Here is a 27,716-nt window from a genome sequence, read left to right on the forward strand (position 1 = left end):
AGCAGCGTCCTCAATTGGGAGGCAGAAGAAAAAAGCCAACTATGTGATAATTTGTATCCAGAATTTATTATGTTTTGTCTCCCCAAACTTCTGCAACAAATAGTTAAAGGCGACAATATATGTCAAACTCTAGCGCTGCGCACACGATACAGAAGCCGGCATACAAAAAAAAATACGGTCGTCAGATTAGGATTGTTTCCTTTTTATAATGCAGCCATGACGCATTCCCATGGTAACAGAAGGCAGGTATGCAAGGCGTGGCCTCTGACTGCTCTTCGCTGATTGGTTAACAGTTGTTTTCATCCAAGTTTGAGCTTCTGAGGGCTGCGCCTCCCGGAAGCGGAAGTGTAACGAGTTTCTCGGGCGAGTGAGAGTCTGAGAGAAAGAGAGCAGGATGGTTTCCTGGATGATTTCCCGAGCTGTGGTGTGAGTATCAAACGCGTCAAAGCGGGGGCATGTATTGATTTAACAGCACAAGGGCTGCCGTGTCTCGCTAACAAGCGCGGTATATCTCCGCGTTATAACTTTATTTGACGTTATTACTGTTAGATTGAGTAGAATATACAGTTGATATGGAGGTTACCGGTAATCTGCCCGGCACCTAAAGGGTTTGTGTGTATGTACGTTTTGTGTAATAATTCGGGAGTTGTGTTTAACCGACATTGCTGCTCATCTATGTGCCACAGCTTTCCATGCAGCTGCTCTTTCCTGTCTGTGGCATAACATGTCACAGGCTGTATAAGGCCCGTGGCCCTGTAATTACTGGCTTTAGACTAGTAGCAGCATGCGTGGCAGAGGACAGGTGTGGATTTTATTGGGTTTTTTTTTCCTCTCAGATGGCTGACTGATGAATTACGTCCACTGGGATTCAGCATTCTCAGTGTATCGGTCACTTCTAGTCACTGTCGGTATAACAGGAGGGTATCCTGATTTAGACCCCAGGCCTCTTAAAGGGACTGTTTATTGCCCATGAATATACATTCATCAAAAATGAACTACATTCTTCTTCTGTGGACCAATGATTCTTTCCTATGTCTGATTGGATGCTTCAAGCAGCCAATCAGTAGCAGGAAATTCCTCCCATTGACATCGATGAGTGCGCTTTCTGCACGGGGCACTAAATAGACAGCACTGAAGGTGATGTGTATATGTCCTGCATGGAAAATACCGTAGCCGGGGGTCGGGGGAAGGGCGAATGCATATGGCCAGAATCTGCAGACTAACCTTCATTCATTTGCAAAAGGCACACGATGTAAATTGAAATGGACCCCTCACCTGTGCATATGATGGCTTGAGTGGCCCTTTAAGTTCCCTCTGGCGCTGCGACTACTTGTCTGTTACTGGCCCTTGCGCTGAGGTTTGTGCTGCCGGGGTTTGCTGCGGGCCTGACTCTATTTGGGCATAAACATGAGATTTGGCAGTAGAAGCCCTGGGTGCTGGATACACAAAGTCCTTGTCTCACAATAAACAGCGTGTTTCTGTGAGTCACCAGTTTAAAGTGGGAAGGCCACGTTTTAGATAATCCCTGATCGTTATTCATACACGTATATTAACATGCTATGGTTTTCTTTATCGCTGTATGCAGGAGCTGCCATCATAAGCAGATGGATCGATTCTCTGCTGTCAGATAGTTCTAATTAGTTTTCTGAGGAGCTATAAGCAATCTCCAGGACTATGTTGCCCTCCCTCAAACCCTGCTGTATATCACACGTACTCATAATACCCGTTTACCTGTCCGGAGCCTGGCCCCGTTCCTGGCCCTGCATGGTGCCAGCCATTGCACTGCCAGTGTTGGGTCAAAACTTTGTATTACAAAGTCCCGCTGAGCACAGATAATTCTGATTGGCCAGGGAGTTCTTGTGCACACCCCCCAGCCTGTCTGCCCCTGCTATGGGGGCTTGTGGGTAGTCTACTAAAACAATGCCGCTGTTGCCCAAGAGATATGCTATGACTTTTTTTTCTTGAGCAAATAATAAGGATGCCAATACAGTCTTCTGCGAGGGAGTATTAAAGACAATTTACACAAAATATCCTGGTTATGCTTGTTGTGAAAATATAAATCGGAATTTTAAATTAAATACAATAAAAAAACAAAATGAGAAATAGTTTTAGTGCTGGGCATAATTATGTTTCTTAGATATGATGTGATTTCCGTCTATTGCCAGAGCATGGCATGATTCTGGGTCTGTACGTTAGCCGCGTCACGTCGTCTCATCATGGTGTGAATGACTGAGTCTTATTCAGAGATCTGTTCTGTTACAGGCTTGTATTCGGTCTCTTGTATCCTGCATATTCATCTTACAAAGCTGTGAAAACAAAGAACGTGCGGGAGTATGTAAGTACCTGGAATCGTACCCCCAGTGATAATACCCATCTGTAGAAATATATCACTTTGACCGCACCGCACTCCCTGTTGCACCTCCCGGTCCTTTCTCCAGTAGGAGTGCCAGACGTCAATACGACCTCCAATATCTTCCACGCCCCAGTAAATCACCAATTACCCCACCGCTCTATCCCCACTTACAATCTATTGCTTGTATATTCTACGATCATATTCCTCCGTGGTACCTGTATAAATCCATTGGTTTCCGAAAAGCTTTCCGATCCTGCTTGACCCTCGCAGCTCGATACCCCACGCGTTTCTCCCAATTACAGCTCACGTGCCTAAATCCTCATGTATATCGTGTGTATGCCAAACGCTGATAATGATACTGGTTGTATGTCTTTTTTTATTCACTTACCACTGGATTATTCCATTTGTGAATTTGAACGCAGACCTTCATTTTTAATTTTTTTTATATATATAGTGTGAGCGTTGCCACCAAATTACCGTTTTATTAAACGTCATCCTTCCCGTGTCCCTGATTTCCCTTCCTAGGTACGATGGATGATGTACTGGATCGTCTTCGCACTCTTCATGACAGTGGAAACCTTTACAGACATCTTTGTTTCCTGGTGAATCTCCCAATACCGTTCTGTTTGTCGGTCACCATTTATCTTTCTGTGTTCACGCAAACCCTCTGCCTTCCTCTTCTTTAGCCCTGTCAGGTTCTTTTCCGGCGACATCTTTCTCTCCGTCTTCCATACACGATCTCTCTGTTTATCCCCCTCTTCGTTAATCTGTTTTGTTTGTTTTTGCTCTCTCTCACATTCTGTCTTTCCGCAGGTTTCCGTTTTATTATGAGATTAAGATGGCTTTTGTGATCTGGCTCTTGTCTCCATACACACGCGGAGCCAGCCTCCTCTATAGGAAGTGTATCCATCCCGCGCTTTCGCTAAGGGAGAAGGTATGTACCGTGTTACTTATGTGCCAATAATAACCCGGGAAATAACCCGCGCTATATTATATTGTTTATTTTAACATCTTTTAATTTATATTTTTTAAATAAAAAGTATTGAAAATAAAAACTGTAACAAAAAAAAAAAATATTTCCCTTGTTTTTAAACGCTTCATTGAAATGATGTCCTAACTGAAGCACCCCACGTAGAATCATACAAGAGAGAAGAACATGGGTACGGCATGTAATGGTCTCTCCTGCAGAAAGCGTGATCTGCCCCGCATAGCGTGCGATTCCGTTTGCGATTTTGAAGGAATCTCACTTATTTTAACTATGCGTTACCCATCGGCACCGAAGCTCTTCTTTCAGCGAAAGCTCCCTGGGGCTGGCCCTCCGTAGTCGAAGGTGAAGTCAGGGAGTTGAAATTGCGACTCTAATACAGACTCCTGGGCTGGTAAATAAAGTAGGAATTTAGACTTGGCTGCTTCTTTAAAAATATTCTCGTCGTATAAATGTTACTTGATACAGCGTAGGGTATAACTTTTTCTTTTGTGCTTCCGTCCTGGCCGCTTAGGGTGTTCTTTCTGTTCAATAGCAGCCCCCTATAACGTTAGTCACAGTTTTATTGGAGGTCACCTGCGCAGGTTTAATATGATTAATATGTATTACGCATAGTCATTCCAACAAACAGGAAATAAGTAAATTATAGTCTAGGAGTAATTATCTGCCTTCGCGTTCATCCGTGTCTTTTTATTTTCACCTTTCAATAATACGCTTGTAGCTTCCTGGCTGGCGCCGTGCGTTCAAGTCACGGCTTTATGGCAGGTATAGAGAAAGGGAGATTTTTACTTTTTTTTAATGGAAGTGGAACAGCCTCACAGCAGAAGTGGTAGCGGCTAATACAGTGAGGGAATTTAAACATACATGGGGTAGTCCTATGGTTATCCTGAGTCTAAGATGAGACCAAAGACTGACTTGGAAGTGTTTACAGCAGGAAAAAGACTAGACTAGACCTGTCGTCATATCATATGAAGAGCGCTTGTAGGTAACACGTGGACGGTAATTGAAGCGCTAGATCAGCCGTTTTTTGCCACAGGTCTCGGTTCCCGTAACGAAAGACAGTGCTTTATTTATTTTTTTATAATAGGCAAAAATGTAGTAGATATTAAATAGGGGGTTGGTAAATGAAGCGTAGGATTGGATAGCAAGAGAAGACAAACATTACGTAGAAAGCTTTTCACGTTATTTCTGTAGTGGGAATGTTTTCATTTTCATTCAGATCTTGTACTGATTAAATAACATATTAATAAAATATATTACAAATATATATATATATTGCTGCGAGGCATTAGTCTGTGTGTAATCTGTGCGTACACCGCTTTCCTGGTGCACAGACCTATTTGTGCGCCAGCAGATTCAGTAGTCGGTTGGATACATTTTTAAAATCACAAGCAATAAAACCGGTACAAAAGGAGAAGAGAGCCCTGCTCTTGCGCCTGTCCTGTTAAGTAATGCGGCTCTGTGCAGGTAAATGCAGCTGCCCCCCCAGGCTGCGCAGAGCAACGATTCCACCAGCTGCCCCGACTCGTTTTTATTTATTTATTCATCAGGAAAGTACAGATTGTGATGCTGCAGAAGGGATCCGACGCTCTTTCTTGCGGTTTACTTTTTTTTTTTTTTTTTATAGGTCGTCTCTAAATCTCTTTTTTCTGTTCTTATCAGGAAATCGATTCCTACATTTCCCAGGCAAAGGAGCGAAGTTATGAATCCGTCGTGAGCATCGGGCGCAAAGGCCTTAACATTGCAGCCACCGCCGCTGTTCAAGCTGCCGCCAAGGTACTGCTGTTTAATAATTCCGTTTAATAACAGGTGCCATGACTACCCTTTGTCGTGGAATGTGATAATTGGAGAGAATATATCATCCGGTTAGTGAATCATTCTCAGTGTCCCTCCCGTGTCCAGCGATTTCCTGCTCTCATCTCCTTCTGTATGTTTCATAAATCACGTTCCAAGTCAGGCATCATTTCCCTTTCCTGGAATAGTGTATTGAAGTCGGTGACTACACGACGATTAACTCTTGAGATTAACACAAACATTGGCGCCCCCCATTTCAATTTCATTCAATTTCTAGTTTTTGGTCCATGTCGGTATCTTGAAGTTATAATAAAGCAGGTGTCCCATCAATGGATTTATTTTAATTTGATCACAGGAACAATATTTAATATATTTACTAGGAAATACGGAATAAAACGGTCAGTCTGTTGTGTTTATGGAGGATCAGAGGTTAAGTAATGCATGTCAACCTACCTGTGTTGAAACTCTGGTTTATTAGGGTACACATATAATCCACTTCGTCGCTACTCGTTTTTGCCCCTATCATTATCTGTCATTTCAAACATTTACAAATAGAGCTATACATCAATAGCCGGCGCATAGTAATGAGGGAGCATTAAAGCAGAGGAGTAGTGTACGTATTTGTGTGTTTGTAAGCTGGTGTAAATGCGTGTTTATGGGTGTGTGTGTGTGTAAGAGTAGTGTATGTGTATATATATATATATATATATATATATATATATATTGTGTGTGTGTGAGGCAGGGCTCGACAAATCCCAGGCGCCAGGTCGCCATGGCGACAGAATTTTGTCCTGGTGCCTAGGTGTTTGTCAGCCTCTTACATCCACAAAGGAGTCTGGGCAGACCAGCACAGCCACTCCGAGCCCGCCCCCGAGCCTGAGCTCCCTCCCACGGAGTGATCCTGTAGGCTGAAACCGCGGTTGCAGGAAAACCAGCAATCGTGTTTTCAGCTGCCACAGGCAGCTTCAGGGAAGGGGGTTGTGTGTTGATTACCTGGGGACCTGACACAACACCCCCCAGCTGCCTAATCGCTCTATGAGAGCGACAGTGCAGCGTTAACCCCTTCAATTAGGGGTTAATTCTCGTTTTGCACGGGGCTCTGCTGCAGGCAGACCAGCAACAGCAAAAACGAGCCCCCACAAGCCCTTTGATGATTCCTGTAGGCATTGAAGGCTACAGCAGTCATCAGAGACTCCCCCCTGCAATGGCTGCTCTATAGACCAGCAATTGCGTCCCAGCTGCCAGAGGCAGCTTCAGGGACAGGGGGAGAGGGTTCTTCGGTCTCCACATGAGTGTGGAGAGCAGCCCCAACACCCCCCTGCTGCCTGATCGCTCCATGAGAGCGACAGTGTAGCGTTAACCCCTTCAATGCCACAATTGTGTATGACACATTTGTGGCATTGCAGGGGTTAATATTAAATATTGATATTAAATATCAGTCAATGCTGTGCTCCAATGGAACATCAGCATTGAAAGAGTTAAAAAAAATAAATAATAAAAAAATAACCAGCGCTGACCTGAAAGTCCAGGGTGCTTCCAGGTCAAACGCTGTGAGTTTAGTAAGTGGGCTGATGATGATCAGATCACTCCTAACCAACTGTTAGTTTTAAAAAAAAAAATCAAAAAAAAAATCCTGGTTTCTAACTTTTTTAGCTGGTGCCTACAGTCACAACAAATTTGTCAAGCCCTGGTGTAAGGGCAGTGTATGTGTATTCATGGGCAGGTGTGTGCAAAGGTAGTGTAAATAAAATAGCCTCTGTTAAAAAAAATAAAAAATATATATATTCTTGCCTCGGGCGCAAAAGATGCTAGCTACGGCTCTACACTGGGGATATATTTTACTTGTTGGATTATTATATTTTCTAATATTGCCTTTAGAAAAACGGTACCAGTCTGTCTGCGTTACTCCTTGTGATGCAATATGATGTCACCATTGATGACTCCTGCATCTGGAAATAGATTACCTGGAGATTTCAACCAACCCTATAGTTTTGTTGAAATAATGGCAGAGTATTATACATAATAATAAGGCGAGGCACGGACTTCATTAGATAATGAATAGGATTACATGTTATATCTTGTACTCAATGAAATAGGGTTTGGGGCATGATCTTATACTTGAGGCTTTTTTTTTTCTTCTCCACAGAGCCAAGGCGCACTGGTGGGCCGCCTCCGTAGTTTCAGCATGCAAGACTTGCGGGCGCTCCCAGATGATGCCCCCATACACTACAGAGACCCCCTGTATCCAGATGCACCAGAACTGCACCGCAGGCCAATCGGTGAGTATTACCAAATGAGGAAGAAAAATGAGATACACGATATATTAAGTGATATACTTGGGAAACATTCCCATTATTACTAAATGGAAACGAGTGAGTAGAATTCCCATTTTTGAAAAAGTCATCAGGTTGTCCAAGTAATCGCGCAAGAAATTGCACCAGGCCCCCAGCGTGTAGGGAATTGCTATGCATTTAGATGATCACCTTGTGACTTTATCTGCATTGTCTTAGTAAATGTTATGTCTACTTCTCTTTCACTATTTCAGGTTACCCGGCCCCTTCCCAGAATGACAGCGACTCTATGGACGAGCGATGGTCAGACTCGGAGGTGTCGGAGACCAGGACGTCAGCACGAACACGGGGGGGTCTTCCACCCAAACCCTTACAGAGGAGTCAGAGTCTAAGGGTAAACAAGAAGAAGGTGCTAACCCGAGAGGTGAGGGGCTGTGACCTGCACAGAAGGTAGCCACACGGCAAGTTATGTGTAAGGTCAAAATTTAGGAGAGAGGCATGATATTTTTCTCAGAAGCCATAAAGCGGGGGGGGGGGGGGCTGTAGAAATTGATAATACAAAATGTTAAGTAGCTGCTGTAAAACCATGGAAGGCCCCTGGTGGAGGGCTTAACGTGGATCTTGTAGACGCCGCCCGCAGCACTGAGTATCCTATAATCTGGGGGCAATAAGAACGCTAGAAGCAAGACATGAGAGGCATATCGGGACACGCAGCTCTAACCTGTACCTCTTCTTTATTTCAGGGCTCTACAAAAACTGTCAAACCCAGAGCCAAGAAGAAGGCTGTGCAGTCCGAGCCTGAGAACTAGCGTGTGGACGAAGAACGAGGAAAGCTGCCTTTAATACAGCCGAAAAACACTGAATTCTCACACGGACCGCGTGTTACAATCTCTGTATATATTTAAATGTCTAGGAAAGTACAAGTCTGTTTGTATACATCCATGAACCCACATTATGGTGCAGGATCAGATATCTTCCTCTGTCCTGGAGGATATTTTGGCTCCAGATACCTTCCGAAAGACCACTTTTCTCTCTCATTACGCTTTTTCTTTTTGGAACATCTTCCCTTGCATCTTTCTCCTCTCTCTTCCCAATATATTTCCTGGGGCACTTCTTCCCTGCCCGTTCGGTTTGGGCAGACCGCCTGGTAGCGGGTGGAAGGGGTTAGAGGGAGATTGCCTGGCGCCGTGCACCGGGTAGGAGTAGTTGGCACAGACTGATTTTTATGTACTGGTTGTGCAGGTTAGGGATAGGGTGCCTGGCGATACATACTGAATGGGTTGTGAATAGAGTGCCTGGCATTAAGTAATGGCAGGATGGGGGTAGGTCTGAGATGCCATCAAGTAACCCTAAATGTTTATTGTATAATATTCTCTCCCACTAAGCTCAGTACAACTTCACCCCTACCACACTCTTAATGTTATCCCCTGAAGCTTGGTCCGATATGGTGGTTCATGCTTTAAATCCTGATTGTGTGATTTGACCCCGGCTGTTGACCTCAGTGTATATGTCTGTGTATTATATGTGTGTGTGTATATATATATATATATATATATATATATATATGGCAGGAGGTGCACTTGAAAAACTCGCTGGCCATGGTTTAAAACAAATCACTTTAAAATGCTCTGCACTGAGGAGACAACCTTGTTAAATATCTACAAGAAGGTTACTAATCCCGACCCGAACCCAAAGCCGTAAGGCATCAGGAAGCATCTGTTCTCTTGATTCCTGGTGGCTTTGCCGGTCGTTGCGCCCGCACTCTCGCCGTCTCTGTGTCTTGACACTTTCGGTAATTAATCTTCCAGTTGGACTTCTCTGTCGTAAGGTGTGATGTATGGATCTGTGAGGCCGGGGGGCCGAGCTGCTGTACAGCGCCAAGGCGCAGTGCGGCATCGAATCTCCTGCTCGGTGCCGTTCGAGGCTTAGTGTCACGGTGGCTGCGAGTAAAGACCGTCGTATGTTTTTATGCTGTGCGGTGGATCCGGGATGGAATACTACTTACGCATTTCTTATCTCTTCCCTTGGCTGCAGCCGCCTCGCGTTCGCCGTGTCTTTCGTGGGAAGTGCAGGTTCTTATTTTGGTGGTGGATACACTAATTTTAATGGCCTTATTTTTTAATAATTAACATAATTTATGGTTGATGTGCTGTTTTATTTCTTAAAATGAAAAAATGTTTTGTTACTTGGATGTAAAAATGTGTATAAATTCCTGTTTTCTTTCTCTTCTTTTCAGAAGTCAGGGTGATCGTGTTTGCGTTAAACTGGAAAATATACACGCTGCCCCGCGCAATGCATTTTCTTTAGGAATCCCCAATTAAAACGTTTATTTGGTCACTAGATGTTTCTTACACGTTGAGTCTTAAGCAAAGCTTTTAGCGAATCCCCCAGGATATAGTCCTGTTTTCATAAGGGAATAGTCAACGTTTTGTCTGTCCGGTATAAGTGAATGCTGTGAGACTACGTGGTTTTATGATCCCTTCGTGTTACATCTTTAAAGTCCTTTAGTCAAAGTTGATCGGTTTTATTGGGCCAGCATGGAAAAAGAAGCCAAAGTTTACGTGAGCCTTTTGGACCTCAGGGGTCTCTTCTTCAGATGGGATGAAAAAAAGAGACCTGAAGTCCTGGAGGTTTAGGTCACTTTCTCTATGTCGACCCAATAAAAGATATCGACTTCAACTCTAAAAATCCAACGCAACTGGACCGAGAGGAATTCTCTGAATACAAGCCAAACATTTCACTTGTGATAAGCAGAGCACGTAAGGCGAGAGGCTTCTCTCTCTACCGTCCCATTAGCGTGTCCCATTAGCGTGTCCCATTAGCGTGTCCCATTAGCGTGTCCCGGGGGATGTTTAGGGCCTGGAGACAGGAGGGAGAGGACTGATCGCCCCCTAGTGGCATTTTTGTATCTTTTATGATTTCAGGGTTTAGAGTCTGCAATGATCGTGACGATTATGGCTGGGGGGAGATTATTAACCCCCCCCTGTATAGGAGCTGAGATATTGTCCCGCACGCACATTCTAAGCCTCTATTGTGCCAAACGCGTGTCATATGAGCTCTGTGTAACTCGTATCAGAATGTATACGCACTGGGTGTTTATGGCTGTATAAAACGGTCGTTAATATTTAATACATCTGTGCAGCAGTCTTCTGCGATGTAGTAAAGACCTCTTCAGACTCATAGATGCCGTCTAATACGTGCCAAAGTTTGGCTGCGGCACAGCACATGCGTCGAGTAGTCTGGCAGCCGGGTGCTGGAGAGATGCCGGTTATACCGTCAGACTTTGATACAATGCTCTACTTGTCGATCCTATCGCATCCCAAAGTGCCTGATGTTTTCAAACGGTTTGTATAGTTTTGGGGAAAGTTTCTGTAAATTTTGATATGCTAAAAAATAAACTTTCTTTTTTGTGCTAAAGCAAAATTTCTTTAAGGCGGGGGCTTGTGGGAAAGGGTAGGGCCTGTTGCCCAGTGGGCTGGTAGGCAAAGGTAGAGCCTATTGGGCTGGTGGGCAAGGTTAGGGCCTATTGCGTACTTACACCGAAGTCATAGTATATCAAAGGTTTAAATATAACAAGCGGGGCTAAAGGGTACTAATCGGGCTGTCTATATGGCAGGGAAACGGGGCAGTAAATTCACACAACGTATGGATGGGGAGGAATGCAAATGGAAATTCGAGGGATCAAGGAAGGATACTTTGATGGAGTGGCTATCAGATCTGGAGGTGAGATGCTTGGGAAACCTGTGGCAGCTGCAATCAAAGGCTTTCAAGGCACTTTAATAGCCTTGTGTCCCCTTTAAATTCCCATTCCCATCTTCCCAGGTAAAAAGAATAGATATTAAACACCAGCTTGTGCTATTCCATCCTCTAAAACATGCTGTAGATGATGGAGGACGTAGTAGTACGTCGGGGTGTCATCCGACAGCCCGAGGTCTCCCCTGTCGGCAGTTGCTGGCTTCCTGCTGCCTGATCTGGTGTAATGCGGCTTTGCGTGCGCACCGGTTACACCGGCATAATGGAGAATGAATAGAAGAATGGTAGACTTGACTGATTAGACCCGGTGGGGTGGCACAGAAAGTAAATACATCTCTGCCTATGCTGTATGTCGCTTATAGAAATTCACAGACACAGTTTCATGGGCTTAGCGTGTAAAACACGGAGGATTTGGGAACAGACAGATCCACTTGTTGTATTTTTCATGGCCGAAGCACCCTGGAACTCTAATGGTTTGACCTCAATCTCAGAATGAAGAGGCAGATTCTCAGAATCATAATCTCAAGACGATTCTTCCTATTCTACAGTGCTGTGATCAAGTATGGGACCAGTATTTTAAGGTTGATATCCCTGCTTGAATGCAGATGACTCAAGTGCATCTTCAAATAATGACACACATGGTAACGCATTGAGTGATGCACTATTTGGAGATCCTATACAGTCTCAATATGTCCGGCTTGCAGATGAGAAGAGAGGGAATTTAAATGCTTAAATAGATTTAATAAAACACACGGGGTGAAGTTTATTTCAAAGTAGGAGAAGTTTTAGAAGAAGAGACCATAATTTAAACCTAGAGACTTAGGTGTAATGCAAAGACGTTTTACCTTGCTGGTATGGTGGTAGATAAGTGGAACAGCCTCCCAGCAGAAGTGGTATTTAACCATTCATAGGATAGGCTATCGTGAATGTAAGATGGGGCCAAGGATTTAAGGTCTGTGAATTTAAATCAGGAAAATTGGCAGACTAGACTGCTGACAGATTCTGTGTTTCTTTGTTAAGATTTATCCAAAGGCAGCTTTCAGCCCGGGTACCAGCATATAGATTAATGAAATGTCGCGACACCAATATGGCTCAGGGAATAGGGACATATAATTAATCGGATTTATATCTCGTGTGAATAGAGCTCAATGTACTATACTAGTAAGAACCTTACGAACCGTCTTCCGCTCTTGTACTCTAATGGGACGCAGAGGCTTGGCAGGCAGTAACCAATCACTGGAGGGAAGGAGACACTTCCGGGTTCTCGGGCCGGAAGTGAGCAACAATGTTGTGATAATGGTACTGTTACAGGACAGCAGTTCCTGGATAGAATGTGTAACGATAGACGCGCTCGATTCATTCACACAGCTGTGTGCTGATGAGATAAGGGATATATTTATTATCATTATTAATAATATTATATTGTTTATTATTATATATGGCTATTCGTTAATATTATATTGTTAACTATTATTGTATATTGCTATTCATTCATTAATATTATATTGTTATTAATTATTATAATTATTATAATTTTTATTTATATACGCAGCGCTTCTTACATATATTCCAAGGGTCTGACACAACTAGAATCGACAGACTGACGGATCGATACATTAGGTAAAGAGGGCTGTCCCCGCAAGCTTACACTCTATAATATATAGAGTAATAATGTGATTGGCTGATTTTTCACTCCCTGTGTGTTTTACCTGGTTATATATCACGACAAATAGAGATTTATTCAGAATTTATGCAACTACCAAAAAAGAAGAAAAAAAAAATAAATAATCATATGATGTTCAAAAGTTCTAAAGAGTGAGACGACCGCAAGGAAAGAACTTTCAGAATGAAGTAAAATGTGACATCACTATGTTCTGATGTCATTTTCGTTAATGTATATGTTCACCCTTAATTGGAATGTTCTAGGTATGTCCTCCGCCTTGGAGGAAGAGCTGAAGACCCTTCTGTCTGGAGGTGCTATCCCGGCTCCTGAGACATTTGATGTGGCCCCTGGGAATCCCCAACCTCTGAGACTGAGACACAATGTCTGCTACATCGTCATGGGGGTGATACTGAATGAACAGGTGAGACAGCCATGTCCAGCAGGGCTGGGTTACTGATCACGTGAACACGTGACATGAACACTTGGCGTGTGTGGAGTCGCATTGTGAATTCTTCGCAGGATGAGGTGTTGATGATGCAGGAGGCGAAGGCTGAGTGTCGGGGGAGCTGGTACCTCCCGGCCGGGAGGCTGGAGAAGGGGGAGACCCTGGTAGAGGGCGTCTGTCGAGAGGTGAAGGAGGAAACTGGACTGGTTTGCCAGCCTCTGACTCTGCTCGCCGTGGAGGAGAGAGGAACTGCCTGGGTTCGATTTGTGTTCCTGGCTCAACACACAGGTATCCGTGATAATTATTGTGTCATTTGTCTGAAGACTTCCATGGGTAGAAGAACGGAGATGCGGCTATTTATCAAGCATCCCGACATCTGAAATAGTGGAAGAAGACCACTGTTTGTCTAATCTGTAACTTCGAACAGCTGATCACAGGCCTGGGTCCTGTCTGCAGACACACAGTGAGATGCTTGTCTGTACTATGCCATATCCAGTGTTTTTGGACCGTCCTCATACTTTCATCCATGTTAACCCAACAAAGTCCCTTATTCCTCGCGTTCATCCCTAAAGTCACACTAACGTACTGCCTGCGTCTTCCTTCCTTCCCAGGTGGATCGCTGAAGACTTCCCTCTCTGCAGACGCGGAGTCGCTGCAGGCTGCGTGGTGGGACACGGTCTCGGTCATGCCTCTTCGTTGCAAAGATATTGTCCCCCTCATCCAGCTGGCTAAATCTTACCACCGCCGACCCTCGCACCCCCCGACTCTGCCAGCGCTCCTCCCTTGCCCCCACCTCGCCATCCGCTTGCTTCTTCTGTGCCTTGGTCCCCGGGGGGAAATGTGGGTCCTGCAGAGTTCCGCTGAGCCTCCCCACCTTCCAGTTACGGCGTGTGGGCCACGTAGGGGAAGCATCCTTACCCCTCTGCGAAACATGCTGGAGGAGCCTCCCCTGCACTTGGGCATTTTGGGGTTACAGCACCAGGGTGGGGAAGGAGCAGATGGGGTTTGCTTCAATATCATGGCTGGACTTCATGCCTCACAACCCCCTTTAATCACAACAGAGGCCCTTTGCTGGGGACTTGTACAGGATGAAGAACTGAAGGTAAAACTTGGACATATTCTAAAGAAAAATACTCTTCTACCGCTGTATAGCTAATTGTGAGAGCTATAACTATACACAAGGGTTTATTCACTAAAGAGGGAATTGGCAGGAAAGTTGCAGTTTTATCTTCCTGACCTTGACTTATATTATGAAGGACCAACCCCTGTGAGTTTCTGCCCCAGGAATAGCTTGGACGACCGAGTAGAAAACATTTAAATCAGTGAGGTTTCTTGAAAGTCACTTCACTGATTAAGCTATGCATTATACAGGGCCGACTTAACCCTTCTTGTAGAGAAACCTGCCTAGGATGGCCCTTTTCACTGCAAAGTGAATTCAGGGAATTTACCCAAGTTTCATAGGTTTCCTATAGTTAGGTTTTATTATAGATGTAGGTGACAATCATTAACACGTTACGTTTTATTGAGATAAAAAATGTATATATGTATATATATATAACACCAATTCAGGCAAATCGTACACCTGATCACACGGTACAAAAATACCCACATATTTCAAATGAAATAGTAAAAGTAATGAAAAATAAATAATTTTCTAAATGGGCCCCTGCAGAACAGTTCTCATATCTATGTCATGCCCGTAGATGGCACACAGAGCCAATGTAGGTTATATACACCAATCTGGCTGAGGGTTATGGGAGTTGTAATCCACAAGGCTATTGGTCCATTTTTATTTAAAGGAAATATATAAAACTTTATTTGTGGGGAAGGGGACGGCAGCAGGGATCAGGCTTTTTTGTTAACATGCCAGCTTATCACACAGTAGATCAGTAAGCAGTTCGCTGGCACATTAATTCCCGTCTCCCAGGAAGCCATGCGGTTTACCTGTTAAATACGCAAGACTTCCTCTGGGCCTGGGGTAAACTGGCACTGACAAGGTAAACTACAACCCTCCTGCCAACGCCTAGTTTAGTGAATAAAACCTACTGAGCATGTGCCATATAAATACATATATAGATAAATTATATTATCTGCACTATAAACAAAAATATGATAGTTTCACTGTGATGTACATATCGTGGGACTTCCCGGAACAGGCTATCCAGGCAGCCTTTAGTGAGCGGGGGTTGAGGGAAGTGCCCCTCCTCTGCGCAGAGGGGAAAAAGAAACCGCCCCCGCGGAGCCAAGGCCAATCCCAGAGGTGATAATCAGGTATGATAATGTGCTCCACCTGATGCTTAGCATCCAAGCGTTGGTGTTATCTAGGAGTCATCTGCTAATGTTTTGTTATAGCTGCCTCTGTGATATATGAGGAAGAAGAGTGTGTTCAGCATAGACCTGATGTACTAACGGGACATAATATGCACGTAATAAACGCAATGACGCGGATAAACGATCTCTCTGGCCTTATTTTCATGTTAAATTAATATTTATGAATATTTTAAGGTGTCTTTAGTTATTGAAAAAGGGTCACTGTCTCATTTAACTCCTCCACAGCTGTGACGGGGCTCTAACATTTATTAATAAATTAAAAACGCAATTTTGAGGACCCCTTAATGTCAGGCACGTCATGCAAAAACGGTCAGGTGACATCCGGGGCACGCCATTTCATTAAACAAGCTTAGAAAGCGATCTACGATTACTTTCTTTGCTTAAACTGTGTTGCTGTAATGCCTCGATGGCGAGGCATTCACCAACATCGAGATCGACGTCAGGGGCCACTGTATGGCGGTGGACGCCCGTTTCAAAAGAGTTTAGGAGAGGAGCAACGATTGCCTCCTAAGCTTCAACGGTGTAGCTGAGAGCCTCGATAACGAGCCTCAGTCCCAAAGGGTACAAGAAGTAGAAAAACAGCCTGTTCCTTAAGGGGTTAAACAAAATGTACATTGCCCCCCCCCCCCCTTCTGCAGCTCAACTTTCTACTGTAGATCAGCTCTGAAATACACACACACTGGTGATGTTGGTCGAATGCAAAGAAAAGCTATATGATGATATCTGCACATGGTATACGTATATAATACGTAAAATATACATTAGTAATAATAAAACGGGGGGGGGGGGGGCGGTACCAAAACATACACCATAGCACAATATTAATAATTACTGCAACGTGGAACGGTCACCAGTGACTGGTTTTATTCTGCGGAAATCACTATATAAGGTTTAAAAGCCAGTTTGTCACTTAAATGTGATAAATTACATATAAAAAACATTAAAACAGTCAATAAACCACTTTCATCTTCTAGTGATGATTTGTCTTCTGCACATGAACAGCCTAATAAGATTCTCTGAGGCCTCCAGACTGCCTTTAAGAAATACATTCTCACCGGTTTCTCTACTCCGCGTATCCGCTTTACGCCGTTTATAGGGAATCCGTCACCTAAGGTGCGTTGGGGACGTGGCTCTACAGTAAAAAAGCTCTTATTAACTGAAGCAAAAACATAAATAAAAGGGCAGGTTATGAGTTAATTAGGATGTGACATCACATACAAGGTGACTCAATGGACCCAAGAGTATTTAATGAACACTCTCTGTTGCTGCTGACATCATAATTTTGCGCTCTGCAGCAAGGAAAATACATCACCGCGTCTTATGCTTGTGTGATGTAAAGCGAGGGGTTAAAAATGGATAATCACAGAGATGGATGATCTGTGACACCGGAGGCTAAACATCTATAAGAGAGGGCAGGCAGTTGGAGTATAAACAATATCTCTTGTATATGAGGAGGAAGAAGCAGGAAGGTATTCTCTGCCACGACAGGGTCTCGGAGATCTGATCTATGGCAGGAGTGATGGGAGTGGGTCAGGTAACCACAACTTAAATTTAAGATCAAATAGGGATCAGCTTCCTTTATAAGAGCAGAAATAACCAACATAAAAGACTCCAAGAGGGGTAAAAACATTCCGGGAAGCTGCAGCAGCACAGACTTCGAAGCATCCTCTGCCGCATTAAGGCACAAAGTTGGTGAAAAAGCGATCCACTGCGATAAAGTTCTGGGACTAAGATTGGGTTTCCCACACAGTGGGAAAACTTCCGATATTGCACTTTTCTTTTTGTTTGTTTGTTTCTTTTTGTTGCCGCCGGGGTATTTGAGTATTTTGCACCCCGTTAGGATCGCCCTGATCAGTTTGGAAGAGGGTGGTGGGTCACGCAAGCTGCCGCCGCCAGCTCTTTGCAGAACTCCTCCAGGACAACAACTCCGCGACACAGGGTCGTGTGACTCAGCCTAAAAAAGAACAAAAGGGGCTCATATAACAGATTACACAGACCGCACGAAACACACGGAATTTTCTTATTTTCCCACAGAACGAGAAAAATAAAAACCTCTAAAAATAATGTATTCTGCTGTTTTAGATCAGGTTATTTCACAAGAAAAAAAAAAAGGAATGATGCTTATCAAAATATTCATTCAAAATACGCATTCGTCAACCGTATCACTTATCTTAAAGAAAAGCTGCAAACCACCACTCCGGGTCCCGTTTTTATATACTCACTGCACGTCAGGCGAGTCTCCCAATAGCTGACGCTTCACGAGGCACAGAGTTTCTTGGAAACGAGACACCCGGAGCGATCGCTGGGCGAGATCTGCGACCACCTGAAGGACAGCGAGAAGGATTAAGTCAATAAGAGAGAAGAGTGCCGGCCGTCAAACAATAGCCACATTATAAGAGGCTGGAGGAGCGCCCGACGGAGATGAAGCCGTCACCGAATCTATGAACTGGAAACAAAGGACAGTCCGGATTTACTAATGGAACTGGGAGAACATGCGGGGGGTGCAACGGAGAAAATATCTGATCGCATGCATTGGGAAGTTCCTTTCCTCGAGGACGGCATCGATAAGCATGTTTATATCTTAAAATTATTCTGTATGTAGATCATTACGGGCCGTACAGCCGACATCTTGTTATTTTTACACTAGGTTTAGTAGTAAAAAAAAATAAAAATAATAAAAAAAGCTGGCAGTTAAATGATGCGAGACCGCATCTTTCTCGACAAACGCCACGTTATCTGCCGTGGGATCCAAACACAATTGTGGTTCTGCGATGGTACAGACATAGCTCGACGTGTCTCTTGGCATTTGCTGCTTCACCCAAAGCATGTTGTCTATCATGTCGAAAAATAATCAAGAAAAAGGGTTTGGGGTCAAACGCATATCAAATTGTAGCCCATTGTACCTGTATCGTGTAGTTTATTTCGGTCACTAGGTTTTGTTAAAAAAGGGGAGTTAAGAAACGGTCAGAAAATAATCCCCTGACAGGTAAGTCAATTTATGAACATTTTTATTTAGGATGGGATGCCCCTGACCCATAGAGCTTACAGTCTAAGCGTCGATTAATCAGAATTTAAACCTAATCAAGATTAGGAGCCGGTGGGGTCAGCCGGACTAGCGATAATATAACATCTGGCGAGATGGCTGGGAGACGTTACGGGAAGAACCAGGGGATGGCGCTACAACCTTCTGCTACTTAATCATTACGGAGGAGTACTGCATAGTTAGACTGTAAGCTCTATGGGTCAGGAGCATCCCATCCTTAATAAAAATATTCATACATTTACTTACCTGTATTTTTTTAAATGATCTTTTCTGTTACAAAACACGACTCTAAAAGATTAAAGGAACCCCCGGACTTAAGTAACTGCGATTAATGTATCGGCGTTCCCATGTCGTCTCACCCTGACAAGGACAGAGAAGAGGGAGCGAGCCCCTGGAGCCAGGCTGATGAAGGGATCCAGCAGATACTCCTGGAGGTGCGGGTGCGGGAACAGGGCGAGACGCCCCAGCAAAGACGTGGCGAGGAGATTCATTTCGTAGGGCTGATAAAACAGGGGAGAAACACTATTGGTATTAGAATAGTAATACTCTGGGGGGGCAACAAGTTTATGGTCTCATGGAAGAAGTAAAAAGTATAGAGGGACCATGAATGTGGTTCATTTATTATTAGGGAAGGATACTTTATATGTACCTGGTCCAAGATCCCCCCTAGGCGATCAAACAGGACTTCCAGAAAATGCCCCTCGTAAAATTCCTGCCCTTGGTGACCGGCTAGCAAAGGATGTGGGGTCAGTGGCCATTTCCAGCGAGAAGTCACCTTACAAAGCACCTGGTACTGTGAGAAAACATACAGAACGATTATTAAAGTCATGTTTTATGGGGAAATGTCCAAGCGACGTACACAAAAGGGGCGGCTGCGTCACCTGCACCAGGGCATCCTGCAGGTAAGAGTCATAGCCGGAGTCTGAAGACTTCATCTCCTCGGGTACAAGTGAAAGGAAACTGACGAGGACAAGAAAAAAAAAAAAAAAAAGTGATAATCACTACGGCTCTCCATTTTTTCCCCGCGCGGGATTATTTTGCCAGGTTTGCGGAGACCGCAGCGCTCCAATTCTTTACCTCTCCTCCCCAGCGATCTCACGGCTCTTTCTTGGGTTTATCGCAGTCTCTTCTCCACTTACCTCCTCACACTCTGCTCTCTCCCTGCCGGTTCTGCCCTCTGCTTTGGGTTTCGCTCGGTCAGTCGCAGCTCATTATCCGAGAAGCTGTCTGTAAAATAGGGATCCTCCTCCAGCTCTCTGCACGGACACGCCATTAGAGTATTTTAACACATGTATCTGCATTACTCTCAGTAACAGTAACGCGGATAAATGAATTACTTACTCTGTGCCCTCCCAGGCGTCTCCGTCTAGCCCCTTGCTCTCATCTTGTGCCCCACTTAGGTATCCTCGTGTTTCCAGGTTCCGGGTCACGAGATTATGGAGGGCAATTTCCGACGGCAGCTGGAGAATCACCTCAAAAAGTCGCAGCGAAGCTAGGCTTATCTGACCAAGAGACAATGGTGCGTGTCAATGCCAGGCAGCTGTGTATAAGCCAAAGTGTGCACAGCATGGGGTAGCTTCGGCCAGGGGAGGACTGGCAACTGCCCCTGGGCTGCTCTTATTTGAAGGTTTTGGGTCAGTGTGTCTACAGTTGTAAAGCAGGATTTACACCCTAACCGGGTCCTTTCTGTGCTACTTTCATCATTTCCCCCCCAGTCTCAGTGACTGTATAGGTAAGATGTGCCCGTTTTTAGCACCGTGCCTTTGGCCTTCACTTGCCTCGCTGGCTGAAGGTTGCCAATACTCCCCTGACTGACGTGTGAGTTAGTGATGGATAGCTGGGATTATCACCTCATCGGACAGGTGGTTGCACCTCTGGATAAGCCGGGCCCGGAGCGGTGGGCGCCGGTCATTCCTGTTCTCTGGGTCGGTATCCTCTCCGAGTACGAAGCTCAGCAGCTGCTGCAGTAGCGGGGAGGCAGCGAGGTGCTGGAACAGGGCAGAAAGGAGAGCTGTGCTGCGCAGGATGCTCAGTTCCGATCTGTCCGGGAGCAAAAGGAAACCATATTCTGATGTTCCCCGACTTATATACGGTTCTGTCCCGACTACCACTAGCACCGAAAGATCTCTACTGCCCCTTAACTCCTTCTAGTGGCAGCCAATGCAAAGCCTGTGAGTGGAAGCACGCTCCTCAGTATCACCAATCCCTCGCTATTCTAGAACTTTCTCACTACTTGTTTGGGGTGAAACCACAACTATTTCTATATACATACACCGGGGTTACTCACACCTCCAGTAGTTCTGGCTGCAGCACGCCGAGCAGGTATTTCTCTGCTATGGACCTGGATATTGCCGTGCCAATCACCTGCGACAAAGATAAAAAATCTGGAAAATCAGAAAAACATTAAAACAATATTGCTGGTTGTGGCCTTCAGAGCACAAGAGGCCATACATTGTCTAAAGCCAGAGTGTCCGGTGGCTTACATGTAACGCGAGGTAGATTTATTTCACTGACAGGGTGGTAGAGGTTAATAAGGAAATTTAAACACGCATGGGCTAGATATACAGCTATCCTAAATCTAACACAAGACCGAGGACCAGTTAAGGTTTAAGTCCCTACAGGAGGCATAAATGGCCACCACATTCTACGCTTATACGATTAATTCCCGCTATAGTTAAGCGATGCGGGAGACGTCTCACCTCATGCGATTCCCGTACCAAACAGTCACAAAATTCCACCCAACAGAAGAACCTCCTTAAGGCTGCGTGGTCACCGATGGAGTCCTTATCCTCAGTGCCCATCTCTGTCCTGCATATCGGGGAAACAGGTCGGATATTCAATGCTGTGCTCAAATACGGTCAATAGCAACAACCTCTAATGCCGAACCGCATGACCCGGAGATGCCCCACGTTCCCCCCGTTCCTCTGACCTCCAGCCCGTGTCTTCCTGGACAGTGATGTCGTAGGGGTGAGTGGTCGCGGGAATACACGCACTCAGCTCACACAGATGCTCAGCCACGAGTGTGCTCAGGTCGCTCCGTGCGATGAGGTTCACCGGGCCTTCCTCCTGCGCGGCTCGGAGCACCGCTAATAGGGCTTCCCTCGCTTTCACCGCCAGCTTCCCTTTCTGTGACTGAGAGACAAAACGAACTTTTCATTCCCGGAATCGCACTCTCCCCCTTTACGTTACATTGTTGTCTGCTGCAGAAACAGTCCTTATACCTGGTTGCCACATGTTCATAATGACTTAAAGAATACATGGTGTCCAAAAAAGGTTCCCCCACCAAAAAAATTATAAAAAAATATTGTTATGAAAATATTTGGTAATCTTTTTATAAATTATTATTTTTGACAGAGACGTCTGGGTCTTAAATTGTCTACCTGACCTGCAGGGGGTTATGGGAGATGTAGTTTCAGCTGTCACAGGTCATCATCATGGCAAAGACCAGGTCTGTAGTTAGGTAAAAGCTGGGGGTCCACCCAAGACTAGACCTGCTTTCCTCCTTTCCTTCCCCCTTTCCTCTACATCTTCTATAGCACCGCACTGTGAATGAGCTGCTGCTCTATAAATAAAGTGTACCGTAATCACGTAATGCTTCTATCTCCTACACTCTGCGTTGTTTATTCCCCCCCGGCCATGCCTCCATTTACCCGGCAGTTACACAGTCTGAGCAGAGCTTTGAACAGGTTCTGTCTGGGTTTGCGTTTGGGTGCCGCAGATGATCCCTCGTCTTCCTGCTCCGCACCTCCAGATCTGCCCCCAGCCTCTGCCTAAAGAAAGAAAACATATATATATATTTTTTATCCACTCTTTTGGGCGCATTATTTTCCGCAGTAGAATTACAGTTCAAAGCAGAAGTAAAGGAGAATAAAGTACTACAGCGGGGTGAGCAGCTGTGGGCTCGGGCCAAATGCCTGCTTGATCCAGCTCATTAGATCCGCAGGGTCTCCTCGGGGGGATGCTTGGGGACCGGGTTATCGGGAAGGCGGTTTGTTGGAGGGCTGCCCACCTCCATGAAGTACCGCGAGAACAGGATTTTATACTGGGGTAACGTGTGTGCCCTGACCCAACGGATAGCAGCTGTGACAGCTTTGGGGACAGGGCTTAACAGGCAACAGGCAGGTGCAGGACTCCTCGCTCACTGACGTGATGAGTTTCTGCCTTAATAGAACGCTACTCATCTGACTTGTAGTTTGCTGGATCATGTTCTGTGTAACGGTTTTGGTTACAGGCAGGCTGTACGGAGTCACGTACCTCGAGGACATGGATGAGCAGCGAGGGGTCCTTCTCCAGCTTGGCGCACACAGCACTCAGAAACTGCAGCTCTTCTTTGCGATCTGTAACACCGGCTTGTCCGGCCAGAGCGATCAGCTTCTGCGGGCAGCGGAAACCATAATAATAATTTTAATAATAATAATAAATTATAATATTAGATATTATTAGAGCAATTGCTCTGAAAAATACCCCTCGTCTTATAATCAGGGTCGTCTTTTTCTTATAATCAAATAGGTCTGATTATGAGACTAAGATCCAGATCCCCCGCAGCGACCTGGATCCTCCTGTGTTATGCCCCCCCCCCACTTACCGGTGCTTCTGAGTCCCCAGTGCTTAGTCCGGGCTGCGTGTAGAGCTCTACGCGATATAATTGCGTAGAGCTCTACACGATACAATCGCGTAGAGCTCTACACGCAGCCCAGACTAAGCACCGGGGACTCACAAGCACCGGTAAATTGGAGGGGGGGCATAACACAGGAGGATGCAGGGGACCTGGATCCTCCTGTGTTATACGTCCCCCCCAACTCAGAAGCACCGATAAGTTTGGAGGAGGGAGGGGGAGTGTTAAATGGGGGGTGTAAGGCATTTCTGGTGCTCTGTGAAATGCCTTTTAACCCCTTTAATGCCACTCTGCCTCCTGAAATGCCTTTTACCTCCCTATATGCCACTCTGCCCCATAATATGCCTTCTAACTCCCTAAATGCCAGAGTGGCATATAGGGGTACAAGGCATTTCTGGAGGCAGAGTGGCACATAGGGGGTCAAAAGGCATATCATGGGGCACAGTGGCATATAGAGGGTTAAAAGGCGTATCATGGGCACAGTGGCATTTAGAGGGTTAAAAGGCATATCATGGGGCACAGTGGCATATATGGGGTATAAGGCATTTCTGGGGCAGAGTGGCAAGCCTGGGGGCAGATGTGCATAACTGGGGGGGGCAGGTTGGAAAAAAAAAAAAAGGAAATAAAAAAATATTTTTCTCAATCATAGCTTTTATTAACAAACAATTGTTCACATAGTTTACATGAATTAACATTTACTGGTAAAACTTTTTTCCTATAGGGTCGTCTTATATTCAGGCTTTTTCTTTTTTTCATAAGTTAATATTCAGATTTTGGGGGGTCGTGTTATAATCGAGCAAATACGGTAATAATAATAAATAATAATAGTAAGCCCCGTGTCACATCACCCACTTGACTCCCAATTCCTCTACACTTACCCACCGCCCGGCACTTACCTGCACAGGCCGATGGACGCTCAGGTAGTGCAGCAGCGGCCGCTGAACCTTGGAAAGGAGACGGCTGTAGAAGAGGAGGACCTGCTGCCTCATCCCAGGAGGATACTAGAAATAAGGAGACATGAGCCTCATGTAACAGCCACCTTCCGCAACGTCCCCGCTCTCGGGGGTTTATTCACGAAAAAGAAGAGTGCGCAGGAGAGTTACCATTGAACATCTTCACTACAGTGACAGTAACTTAGGCTGAAAAGAGACCATCAAGTTCAACCTTTATATACGTTATAACTACATGGGATGAAAAGCTTGGCAGCAAGACAATGTATGGTCAGACCTTCACTACGGAGAATATTACCAGTTTTTTTTTTTTTAGTAAATAAACTTATTCCGGAGATAGATGAAATTACTCCCCATATTGTCTTATCAAACTACACAAAAAGCCAAAAAGCTCTCTTTATTCACATTACGACGGCAGAGCTGAAAGAAGCGCGGCCCAATAAGTGGGTTAGAAGTTCGGAACCAAATCAACTATCAACATAAAACGGAAAGAAGTTTCCTCCTCGCGACAGGGAAATGTGAGTTTTATAAAGAAATCTGGGCTCCTTACGTGAAATTGCTAATTGACTTATTTTAACTCCAGGCTCCCTTATCTTCTTTATATTGACATATTATTTTGTATCCGTTTCTATTGTTTCCTTTTTTTTTTTTTTTTTTACACTTCTAAAGCCAGCGGGTACCTCTGCTTTTGCCAGGGTGCATAGTGTCTCGAGTATCTTATGCTGCAGCAGGTACTCCATGCAGGGCCCAGTAGGGTCTCCAACCCCAGCAGGGTCTCCATTCTCTCCGTTCTTCAGTTCCCTCTCTTCGTACACCAGGATATCCAGCAACTGGCGGAGGCGCCATGGGATGTCTGTGTCGCGTGCGTTGCGAGACTCATCTGCGGAGATAAAGACCGTCGCATCGCATTTAGTGCCACTCAGTAATGAAGCAAGCCTCAGGTATAGTGAGCCAGCACTCAGTAATCGTCTACTATCCCACTGAGCATCCCCCTTACAACAGCCTTCAACCATCCCCTGCTAATCAGATAAAACAGACATAACGAGGACATTAAAGGTCGTCACGGATGCCTCTCACCTGTGGTCTCGAGATAATACTGAGTGACCCCCCTCCAGTGCTGTATGAAGGACTGCAGCAGGTCCTGCGCCGGCTCTCGCTGGGAGGGAAATAAAATACAGGAGATAGAAACGCATCCTCTGATAACCAAGCACTGTAATCACTACTTATGAAACAAATCTCAACTTTAATCCCCAATTGTTGATACACGGACCTCCTTAGATCACAAGCTTCGGTGTGTTGGAGGAAGACCCTCATTCCTAATCCAGTTTCCAGAACACTTTAAATACTCGGCACGCGAGCAGCCTTGGGTTGACTGCTGGATCACATGACCCTGGTACGGTTCTGGCTCCCGGTGCCGGTTCAAAATAGTTTAGAAAGGGCCAGGTCGGAAACTATTTTGAACCGGTACTAGGAGACAGGAACAAGGGGACACAGGGGTCGCACCAGGACCCCTGTAATTACACCACTGGTATCTACTTTTAATAAAGATTACATCTAATAAAAAAGATGGTCAGTACACTTCTTGCACATGCTCAGTAGAGCTCATATTAAAATCAATGGGAGCAGCAGCAGCAGCAGCAGCAGCCAATCACATGTATGCAATCCAAACAATTGTTTTGCTAGAGTACATGTGATTGGCTGCAGCTACTCCTATTCAACAGAAGTGTTACTGAGCATGTGCAGGAAGTGTACACACTAATACTTCCTGTCTCCATCAGAGGAAGCCAGGGGAGGAGTTAAATACATTACATTTATTTATATAGCGCCAGCACCTCCAACACGCATTAAAAATAGAGAATAGACTTTTCCTTCATACGAAAGCATAAAATCCTCAGCGGTGTTGTAAGCTGCAGTGCTTTACTGTTATTGAATAGGTATGCACAAGTCGCTACACCGTGTATACGCAATGCATTGATGAGCGTCTTAATAGAAGATAGTGGGGTCTTCGGGGGGCTACATTACGCCAACCTCTTACTCGTTCTGTACGCGAGCATCTATATATCCATTATAACTTTTGAATAACATGTGAATTGCTGGAGCCGTGTACGCGGATTTATAGACACCTGTGAGTACGCGGTAATGCAACACTGACCGGAATGAAAGGTTTCACGAGAAACATGTAGAATTATGTGCTCGGGTTTAGGTAGTTACCATGGATACCCTTACTTTAAAGTATATAAGTGGAGAGTTATTGCTCAGTAGGGCAGCCTGCTTTGCTGATCTTCATTAGTGGCCCTATTATAAGAGTATACCAGGCGGTTGGTGAGGGGACCTTATCTCATGGCAGCATTAGCTGAAGGGGTTAAACAGACGGGGTATATTACTGGCTGCAGCTTCCATGCTTTATACAGACGCGTCTCCTCTCGGCCTGTAAAGCCTCGGACTGAATTGGTCCGCGGTGTCCCAAGACACTCACCGATTCCACGGCCTGCTGCAGAAGAGCTCCGAGGCGGCTCCACATGGCCCCGGGACACACACCTCATCGGCCTGCGGGCTGTCCGGTTGACTCAACCCAAAGAGGGTGGGGGGATGTCCCTGCTACCCACTGCCGCCCGAATACAAATACACATATACCACGCTCTGCCTTCCCGGTGCCAGGCCTCACCAAATCCCCGGTATTTCCTGGGTGCTACCCCACGCCCGCCCTCTCCCGCTCCGCCCCCCTGCACACGGCTGATCCGCCTGGGGGATAGGGAGGGTGATGTCTCCGGCAGGGTGGCGCCTAAACGGCGCCCGGTAACCCCATAGAGACCTGCATATAATGCCCAAATCGTGACGGTTATTACTACAGGGGGCAAGAGGGCCCTGGCCCAGGGAGCTTACACTCTATTGATACTGACTGAAGACATTAGAGCGTTCCTAAACTTCACCATGAGGTTTAATCTCCAAATGGAGAGCTGCGGCTTTTAACACCTCGACTTTATTGTACGTCATGAAGGACCAACACTAGCAAGGAGGGCTGAGCTGGCCCTGTGCAATTTATAGTTTAATGTGTAAGGCCCTGGTATAAGCTTATACAGTGGTAGGAGCTCACTGGGCTCGGACCTTCGTAATGTATAGTGAAGGGAATGAGACCGTGACTCTCCATTCAGTGAATAGGCCCCTCTCTCTCCAATGATATGGTATCGTGAATCTGGATGGTGTGCAACGCGCTCCCGTAACGGGTAACGGTTTGTGATTTCGCAGGCACGATTCCAGACGCCTGTGGCGCGGTGTTACGTCTTCATGGGATTACCGGCCTTAATACATAATGATGTTAAGGCGTTAGCGCTGCTCCTTTTAATGAGCAGCATGAGGATGGCGTGGGGTCTGTGTATTTACCAAACTTCAGCCCGTCCCCAACCTCCGTGTACGGACGATTGGGGATTGAAGATGGAATTTGTTGTTTAATAAGTAGTGATTACTGTGCCTGGTTATCAGAGAATGCGGTTCT

General features: G+C 45.4%; 3 protein-coding genes across 3 annotated transcripts; 2 read left to right on the top strand and 1 right to left on the bottom strand.

Annotated features, from left to right (window-relative positions):
- Nucleotides 1-394: 394 nt before the first annotated feature.
- LOC149277589 (receptor expression-enhancing protein 4) lies at nt 395-8,232 on the top strand. The gene is made up of 8 exons (XM_089502698.1): nt 395-426; nt 2,263-2,335; nt 2,879-2,955; nt 3,167-3,287; nt 5,001-5,114; nt 7,279-7,411; nt 7,678-7,847; nt 8,167-8,232. The coding sequence occupies exons 1-8, from the start codon at nt 395-397 to the stop codon at nt 8,230-8,232; spliced, it is 786 nt and encodes a 261-aa protein (XP_089358824.1).
- Nucleotides 8,233-13,104: 4,872 nt separating this feature from the next.
- Nucleotides 13,105-14,440, top strand: LOC149277590 (8-oxo-dGDP phosphatase NUDT18-like). Its single transcript, XM_089502723.1, has 3 exons — nt 13,105-13,260; nt 13,359-13,572; nt 13,896-14,440. Exons 1-3 carry the CDS (start codon nt 13,105-13,107, stop codon nt 14,438-14,440), a joined length of 915 nt encoding a protein of 304 aa, XP_089358849.1.
- A 3,026-nt stretch (nt 14,441-17,466) lies between these two features.
- LOC149277591 (FHF complex subunit HOOK-interacting protein 2B-like) lies at nt 17,467-26,744 on the bottom strand. Its single transcript, XM_089502724.1, has 16 exons — nt 26,700-26,744; nt 25,301-25,379; nt 24,904-25,103; nt 24,170-24,274; nt 22,913-23,032; nt 21,588-21,790; nt 21,358-21,466; nt 20,946-21,022; nt 20,509-20,698; nt 20,000-20,160; nt 19,798-19,914; nt 19,540-19,630; nt 19,308-19,451; nt 19,018-19,158; nt 17,838-17,938; nt 17,467-17,569 (listed from the first exon to the last, which is right to left on the bottom strand). Exons 1-16 carry the CDS (start codon nt 26,742-26,744, stop codon nt 17,467-17,469), a joined length of 1,986 nt encoding a protein of 661 aa, XP_089358850.1.
- Between the last annotated feature and the right edge of the window lie 972 nt (nt 26,745-27,716).

This window comes from Sceloporus occidentalis, unplaced genomic scaffold, assembly GCF_023333645.1.
Source record: "Sceloporus occidentalis isolate IW3139 unplaced genomic scaffold, rSceOcc1.0.p SCAF_209, whole genome shotgun sequence".
Lineage (NCBI taxonomy): Eukaryota > Metazoa > Chordata > Lepidosauria > Squamata > Phrynosomatidae > Sceloporus > Sceloporus occidentalis.

Excerpts from the sequence above, each read along its gene's own strand:
- LOC149277589 (XM_089502698.1), top strand. The coding sequence starts at position 395 with ATGGTTTCCTGGATGATTTCCCGAGCTGTGGT. Across the intron at positions 5,115-7,278 it reads CTGTTCAAGCTGCCGCCAAG|AGCCAAGGCGCACTGGTGGG; the intron begins GTACTGCTGTTT and ends TCTTCTCCACAG. Across the intron at positions 7,848-8,166 it reads AGAAGGTGCTAACCCGAGAG|GGCTCTACAAAAACTGTCAA; the intron begins GTGAGGGGCTGT and ends TCTTTATTTCAG.
- LOC149277590 (XM_089502723.1), top strand. The coding sequence starts at position 13,105 with ATGTCCTCCGCCTTGGAGGAAGAGCTGAAGACCCTTCTGTCTGGAGGT. Across the intron at positions 13,261-13,358 it reads GGGTGATACTGAATGAACAG|GATGAGGTGTTGATGATGCA; the intron begins GTGAGACAGCCA and ends AATTCTTCGCAG. Across the intron at positions 13,573-13,895 it reads GTTCCTGGCTCAACACACAG|GTGGATCGCTGAAGACTTCC; the intron begins GTATCCGTGATA and ends CTTCCTTCCCAG.
- LOC149277591 (XM_089502724.1), bottom strand. The coding sequence starts at position 26,744 with ATGTGGAGCCGCCTCGGAGCTCTTCTGCAGCAGGCCGTGGAATCG. Across the intron at positions 21,023-21,357 it reads TGGTACGGGAATCGCATGAG|GTGATTGGCACGGCAATATC; the intron begins GTGAGACGTCTC and ends TCTTTGTCGCAG. Across the intron at positions 17,570-17,837 it reads GGAGACTCGCCTGACGTGCA|GCTGAGTCACACGACCCTGT; the intron begins GTGAGTATATAA and ends GTTCTTTTTTAG.